Raw genomic sequence first — 8,100 nt, 5'->3', positions numbered from 1 at the left:
CTCTAGGTTTTTTTATAGCTTTAAGGCTATGGATTTACTATGTAAATAATTTCTCTTCACTGGTAATCTGTTTTGGCTCTAAAGGTTCCTAACCATCAGGAATAGTTGACCCATTGGGCACATCTTGAGTCCCAATGGACACGTGGAAAGAAACCAAGACAACACTCCTGCTGATCTCACACAAAGGGCTGTAGCCTCTGGAACCACAATGCAGGGCCTGTGGGTCTCCTCTGCTCTTGAACATCAAGACCAACGTGCAGAAACTCCAGTGGGAGAGGCATGTGATCCTGGAATGTCCCCAAGGTGTTTATTTATAACACATAGTATATAGCTAACAATTCCATGTGGTATGAGGCAACACGTGCCAAAAAAGAACTGTACCAGAATAGTCTTTGCCAAGATAAGAACTAAGCCCGTGAGCAAGCCAAGAATTCTGCATCTGTAGCGAGACTAAGTGACAAGAAGGGAACGTGGTGAGGTTTCTTTAAATTCCAAATCTCTTCCCAAAGGAGCAGAAAGAGTTCTAGACTATGACTAGGTGGGGGTTGGGCTCCTCACTCTGCTTCTAACTGATGATGGGACACGAGGTTAGTAATTTTGACACACTGGTCATCTTTTGTCATCTGCAAAATGAAGTGTGTCTTTAATAGTTCCAACTCCAACATCCCATAGTCTGAAAATATTTCCGCCTCTAAATAGACTTTCAAAATCACAGTGCCAGCCAGCCTTAGAGTTGGAAGGGGAATCTGAGACTCTGAGAAGAAAAGCAGAAGGAGCTATGTAAATTCTTAGCCGGATAACCAATTCTATTCTTGTATGGAGGGAAGTGAATGAATTCCAGATTTAGGAAGAAGGTAGAAACAATAAGATGTATGGGACAAGGAAGAGGATGTCCTCCAGGTTTCTGACTTGATCAGGTGGGACAGTAATATGGCTGGTTAAAGAGAAATCCAGAAAGGGAGGCAAATCTTGGAAATTATTTGGATATAGGGATTCTGAGGTGCTTGGGAAACAGTCAGAGATGTCAAATAAGAAGGAAGTACAAAAGCAAGAATCCCAAAAGAGAGTTCAAGCCTGGAAATAAGAATTGAGTCATCATCATAGCCCCTTCCTCTTGCATTGCGGTTGAGTTAGGGTCATAGCTGACCCTCCAATGGGTTTTCGGAGGCTGTCAATCACACAGGAGGAGAAAGCCCATATTTCTCTTCTGGAGCTGTTGGTGGGTTAGAAACACCAGAGTAGCACTGCCTTTGGGTTGGCAGCACACCTTCCTATGGGCTACGCCACCTGAGCTCACTCGTCAGCATACAGATTGATATGAGATATGGACAGGCGGGAAACAAGTGATGAAGACGTAAGAAAGGACCCTCAAGAACACCAACATTGAGGAAGTAGGTGGAGGCAGAGAAATCGACAACAAAGACTGGGAGAGCAGTCAGAAAAGATGAAAGTAAATCAAGATGGACAAGTGTTGGTGAAATCCAGTTAAAAGAGTGTTTAGAGTTTGCCAATCATGTTAAGAGGTCAAGAAAAGTGGAAAATGTGCATTGCTTTTATGCATAAATTGGTCATCAGTAGGCTTGGTGAAGACAGGTTTTGTAAAGTTGTGGTGGTGGAACCCAACCTATAGAAGTAATGGATAGGGAAATGTGGAGACAGGAAATAGAGACAATCTTTAAAAATATGTGATTTTGAAAACAAAGAGAAAAGAGTATACATGGGGTCAGGGAAGACACTTAAGCATGAAGAGAGAGGAAATTGCATCCTTCCTGTTTATGCAGAGTTAGTTCAGAGTTTGAGGTTGGAACTACAGTGAACCTTCTGGGGAAGATCCGGAAAGTGGGAAGAAGGCATGGGGCTGTGGGGAGAATAACAGCTTATTACAGAAATGGCACGGCGTGGAACATCTCAAGCACACACTAATGACTACTACACCTGATGGAAGACATCCTGTCTTTATTAAAGCATCCTATCTTTATATAAGTAGCCTTCCTCCCTCCACCACAGGTGGTAGTGACCTTCCTTCCATTAAAAAGGGGAGTAGTGGTGGAAGGAGGAGTGGAAGTTAAGTTATTAACAGAAGTGAAATCAATGAGGGCGCTTAAAAGCACAGGCTAATGGCATCCCATCTCCTACTTTCTGTCTCTTGGTTCCCTATCACGTTCTATGTCAGCACTAGGGAAAGTTATTCCCCCCAACTCCGAATAGTACTGCATCACTTTACACAAACAGAAAATGTGCCCACATAGCTATGTCCTTCCCTAAAGGCAAAAGGGAGCTCTGGTGGAGCATAGTGCATAGGGATTTGTGCTGCTAACACAGAGGAACATCTCTCTGGCAGTTCAAATCCACTAGGTGCAATGTGTCAGAAAGATGGGCAGTCTCCACCTATGAGATTTTTGGCCTCAAAAAACCCACCTGAGGATCAGCTATGAGTTCCAACTCAAGAGCAAAATGAGTTTGAGGGTTTGGGGTTTTTGTTCTATCTTCATGGGCAAAGCACTTGGCATCATTAAAAGTTCTCTTCTTTTGCTGAGAAATCCCCATCCCTGTGGTTCTAAGTAGACTGCTTGTCTTTGGAGAGAGGGTGAACATATGGGCAGGAGGATAAAGTTGCTCAATTATGGTTTCAGAAAAGAACCCAATAAACCCCATCTTTCAAGTCTCAGCCACCAGAATTGGTAAGAATTAGTCAGATTTGGTACCCGAACTCTAAAGATACTTCAGAAACACAGTAATTAGATCTTATTCCCAGGAATTTTGTGCACTATTTCTAAACCTTTGCCAATTCATATCCTCGGCAGTGAGGAACTTCGTTCATGTGATTGCACACCACCACCACCACCCAATGTCGTGTTTCAACTAGGCAGGTGCAAGAATCTTCCCTGAGTAAAGAGGAACTGGAAGCTGGGGTCCTGAAGAACAGAAGTAGGGACCGTGGACAACTCTGAGTTCACTCCATTTCTCTCCTTTCCAGAGAAACCTTTGTTGTGTGCGTCACAGCAGTGCTGTGGACAAGGCTCCTACAAACAGGCACAAAGGTTCAGTCACGGCTACCACTACAGGATGTGGGAGAAAATGGGGTGCAGATGGGGTCTCAAAAGGAAAAGGATGAGTTCATTCCTGTGGGAAGGCCCATTGAAACCATCTAAAACTGTTCTTTTAACATTTTTTAAAAGCAGTTGGACTTTTTCTCTATTAAGAAATAAATCTTAACAGAATCCCATCTAAAATGAAGCAGGAAGAAGTAGGAGTTGGGGGATGGATAACTGGACCAAGAATCGTAAACCTACCTATTATGTAAAAAGTCCCTGAGGCATCTGTACGGAATTTGTGGGAGGGGGGGTAGCACGATTTCAAACCACAGACAATGCCTGAGCCCTTCATTTTACAGATGGAGAAAACTGTGCTTGGTCCAGGATCCTTATTATTGAGTTAGTAGCGGCAACAGCTGGCGCTTGACCTCACTCTCAATCCAGGTCTTCCTTTGGCTGTCCCAGCCAACTGGCCACCACAGGTTCTCGGGTCGCCAGGCATCCTAAAGCCCACCAAGGGAATCTTAGACAGAGCTGCGGAAAGAGAACTGCAGGTAGATGATGAGCAGCAGGACAGTCGCCCAGAACAAGCACCAGGGAATAGAACAGAAGTTGCAGCCCGAGCCGCCCTCAGCCTGTGGCTTGGTGGGGCTGGGAGGCGGGGTGAAGGTGTAGGTGGTCGCCTCCTCGTCCAGCAGCTTCTGGCTTGGCTTCCAGTGCACGATGCCCTCCTGGCAGGCCTCGCAGAACTCCCCGCGGTGCCTCCGCTGGTCTTGGCGGCCGGCCACGTGGATGCGGTAGTGGCCACCGCGCTCTCCGTAGCACTGCTCGCGCAGGCTGGTGATGAGGTTGTCCACCAGGCTCTCGATGTTCTCCTCCAGCATGCTCGACTCATCCAGCCGCGATGTGCCGCACTCGTAGCACAGCTGCTTGAAGACGCGCATGCGCACCGAGCCTGCCCGCTGGGCGCGGTCCAGGTGCATGTGGAAGAGGATGACCACGTGGGCCGACTGCCAGGTGTGCCAGCACCAGGAGCAGTGGAACCTGTGGGAAAGGGAGAGGAAGAAGGGGACAGATGGAAGCAGTGGAAATAACCCCAGGAAGGTGAGAGGAGTTGGGCAGAGAGGCAAGAGGCCAGTCTGTTGTGTTTGCAGGCCCCCTGGGCTCATTAGCACAGAATCCTTGTCCCCAGAGCCGCCTTCCAGTCGGCCCCAGGTGATCAGAGAGTAGGCTGCCTCCTCCCTCCTCCTGAGGCCACCTGGCATCCAGGCAGGTCCTGCCTCCTCTGCCCTCTCCAGAGATCTCAACTCCCTCCAGCACATGTTCTCAGGCCATGGGCCCTTGGGCCTTCAGGTTAGTCTCTTTGCTTATTGGTAAAACCTGCTGAGTTGCACTCAATCAATTCTTTGAGCTCAGACCTTCTGAAAACAGAATGGCCCTCGCCGGATAGCAAAGCCCAAAATGAGCCTTTCTTATCTATCTACAGTGATTCCAAGCAGACTAGATCCAAATCCAAAAGGAACCATTACCACTCATCAACCTCTAGAAGGTGTCAAGGTTAATGCACCCCAAGATGGACTGGAGACAATCTGTGGTTATAATGAGCCCCGAGGGTCATCACTCCCCACATGGCGCCAGCTGGGTATTACAGGTCGCCAGCCAGGACTGGGTGAACCACTGCCAGCTCAGCTCAGCCCTCCTAGAACTTCTAAACTCTTGGATCCCTGGCATGATACTTCCAGCCCCTCGCATCTTTCCCAGCTTGTTATTGAAGAGTCAGAATTGACCCACCAGCAGGTTTTCAGAGGCAGTTAATCACACAGGAGGGGATTTTCCACCCTTTATATATGGAGGAGCTGGTGGATTGGAAACTCATACCTTTGGGATTGCAGTGCAGCTTCTGACCATCAGGCCACTAGAGCTCCCTATCATCCAGTTTAGGAGCTTCATAATTTCATGTTTCTGCTTTTGTGCACCTATTTTGAGAACTCTTTTCTTTTTTCAAACCAGATCCCAAAATTTAGCAGGTAAGAAGTGCTCCCTAGATATTTCTTGAATTGAATGGAATGGACTGAATCAGAGAAGAAAGGCCTTACTTCCAAGCTCCAGGGTATACCAGTTGGCTTCTCCCACTTACATCCCCAAAATAAGTCTTTGCATTGTAAAGCACAGACCAGAGTACAGGAGGTAACCAAGCAAATCATACCAGAAGTTATGATGCCTATAAATCTCCATGGCATCTTGTTAAAAGGAAGAGTCTGATTAAGTCAGTGTAGTTTGGAGTCCAAACATTAAGTTGATGCTGATACTGATGCTTCATGGACTGTACCTTATGAAAGCAAGACTCTGAGCCAACCCTGCATTTTGCAAATGAGAAAAGTGAGAGTCACAGAAGGACTATGAATTGCTCAAGGATCACATCTCTAAGAGTAGGGCAATCTCTATATTTCTTAGGTGCAATAATTTCACATTATATCAAGTCAAAGTGACTTAAATGAAACTGTCCTACATTCAGAGTGGAAACTTTCTGACCCTTCATATCCCCCTTCTCTGGAGTTTTACTCACTTTTAAAGATTACTAAAATCTAGAAATATGTCAAAATTTCAGAGTTTAAAATTGTCTTAAGTATTCTTACCTCAGTGTTTTCCAGCTGCGGGAATTGTGACTCACAGAGGGAACATGACACAGGTACTAAACAAAGATTGGGCATCAGAACTCAGTTGTCTTAACTCCCAGTTAAGGACTCATTTTCTGCTTCCCAGTTTACAGCTTACAACAGTGAGATCGACGCTGTAAACCTGGGTCTTTTCAGACCCTGTCTCCTCTAAGAAAGGGCCTAAAGCTGGAGAACCAGGGACTACTGTCAAGGCCTCCGCTTACTCCACTACTCACCTGCCAGAAGCATGTAACTCCAGGTACTGCTTCCAGCCAGGGGCCAGCACGTTGTGCTTGAGGTTGGGGTCTATGATGAGGTCCCAGCTGTCAGCTGGCTTTGCTTCCTCCATCTTCTCATAGAAGATTTTCTTCCACTCACCCGTGGTCACACTTTTACACATGGTGTCGTCAGGGGCCAAAGAAGGCAAGCTCCACTTGAATGAGAACACCGGGAGCGAGGGCAGATGCAGCGCAGGGCAGCGCAGTCTCCACGGTCTAAAAATCCTCATCGACAGGACCTGGAAGAAGCAGGACTTAACTCCCTCCTTTGTCCGCAATGGAACCTGTTGCCACGACAACCAGGCAGGGCGCCAAGAGACAGGGCTTGGGGAGAAGACGGTCTCCAAAGAGGTGTCCAGGCCCTAAATCAAGACTATAGAGGCAGAGTTTGTGATCTAAGTTACCTGCAACAGAATGAAGACCCAAAAGGAGGCTGAGCTTCAGACTTGTCTCACTCCAGTTTGCAAAGGGTGTGAGGAGGCAAAGATCCCAGCTATCTCATTTTCACTTTCTGCCCCGGGAGGCATCATCAGCATCTGGCTACCATGGTAACCAGGATGCCTCAGGGAGTCAAGGAGAAGTAAGTACTAGGGAGAGGTAAACCTGTAATAGATGGAGCAATAATAGTAATCTCTTCCTCCACACCCCTACCCATCTTATGTCCAGCACTTTAACATTTGAGAAACGCAACTGGATCAAGGAAAGTCTTGACCCTTTCATTACTTTTCTTGCCACTGTAGTGAGCCTGAGTCTGAGATTCTTAGCCTGTGAATGGCAGAGCTGTTGACCCCCATAACCATGTGCCAGATTCATTCTTTCCACACATACTCCAGTGCCAGAATCTATGCCAAATGCATGTTACTGGATATATACCCAGTAACCATCATGTTAATAAAATCCATGTTGCAACAAGCACCTCCACCAGTGGCCACTTGTTTCCAGCACAAAGCTGGAAACATTGCATCAGCTGGCAGACACAGGCAAGACAACTTTCCCACTGATTGTGGAAGAGGAGTGCACATCACAAGCACAGCAGCTTTTACCATGGGTGACGCTCTTGCTATTTTTTTAATAAATTGGTCTTTTTCTATGAAAGTTATATTGTTATTAAAAAAGCTAATTATAGGTGAGTTAAAAGAAACATTCCTCTGTAATACTCTTACCCAAGACAACCACTGTTAATGATATGCACACCTTACTTGGCATCTTCTGTGCGTGTGTATGCTGTTTATGCATGCATTTATATATATATATGCACGTTTCTGAAAAACTTGAATCATATTCTACATACTTCATTGTGACCTATTATTTTTCAAAACAACGATGCATAATGAATATTTTTTCTGGATTGTTAATGTTACCTTATTGTAACATCTTAATACTCTGATCATACTCTGTTATACAGATGGGCATAATTTACTTAGCCAGTCTTCTATTTTGGTAAAATAAAGGTTTTTATTTGTTTGTGTTTTTCCCTATCACAAGAACTCTTGTCCTCTACTTATGTAAAACTAATCAATGATGACCACAGATCTACATTCCAGGCATCAGAGACAATCTTTCCTAGTGGAAAACCCAGAAACTTTTGACTCTGTTATCACAAAAGCATGATGTGGCTGCAAAACTCTGAGCAGGGACACCAAGTGGTATGGATTATGGATAGCTTGCACATCCTTCAACATAGAACTGGAAAAAAGAATTTGAAAATCCATCCTCCTGTCTGACATTAGAGACCTCATTACCTGAAATTTTCAAGTCCCTTCTGCCTCTGCATATATGTTTGAATGCCTTGACTTACAATTTACCCTCAGTTTCTTTATCTTGGTAATGAGGTAACTAAATAATACAGTATCAAGGATTAAAATGAGCAGCTCTGGAATCATCTTGCCTATGTGTTTTTTGTTTTTGTTGGCTTGTTGCCTGTCTATTTTTGTTGGTTTCTTTGGTTATTTTTTTATTTCCCTTATAGCCTCACAGATAGCCATTCAGATATATTTAATGTGCATCTTTACACTTGGAAAACACGTTGAATTATATTTAATTTTATCTAAAGCGTATTTGGTTTTTTAATTTATATAGTAAACTTGGAAGCAGGAGTTGCATCCCCTTCCTAAACCACATGCCTCTGGA

At 45.1% G+C, this 8,100-nt stretch overlaps 1 protein-coding gene across 1 annotated transcript; it reads right to left on the bottom strand.

Annotated features, from left to right (window-relative positions):
* Positions 1-3,559: 3,559 nt before the first annotated feature.
* On the bottom strand, positions 3,560-6,200 carry RTP1 (receptor (chemosensory) transporter protein 1). The gene is made up of 2 exons (XM_006884110.1): positions 5,929-6,200; positions 3,560-4,079 (listed from the first exon to the last, which is right to left on the bottom strand). The coding sequence occupies exons 1-2, from the start codon at positions 6,198-6,200 to the stop codon at positions 3,560-3,562; spliced, it is 792 nt and encodes a 263-aa protein (XP_006884172.1).
* Between the last annotated feature and the right edge of the window lie 1,900 nt (positions 6,201-8,100).

The sequence above is a fragment of the Elephantulus edwardii genome, unplaced genomic scaffold (assembly GCF_000299155.1).
Source record: "Elephantulus edwardii isolate Elephantulus edwardi_28Jun2011 unplaced genomic scaffold, EleEdw1.0 scaffold00031, whole genome shotgun sequence".
Taxonomy (NCBI): Eukaryota; Metazoa; Chordata; class Mammalia; order Macroscelidea; family Macroscelididae; genus Elephantulus; species Elephantulus edwardii.
Note: the sequence above shows the minus strand (reverse complement) of the source record. Positions and strands in the feature narration are given on the sequence as shown.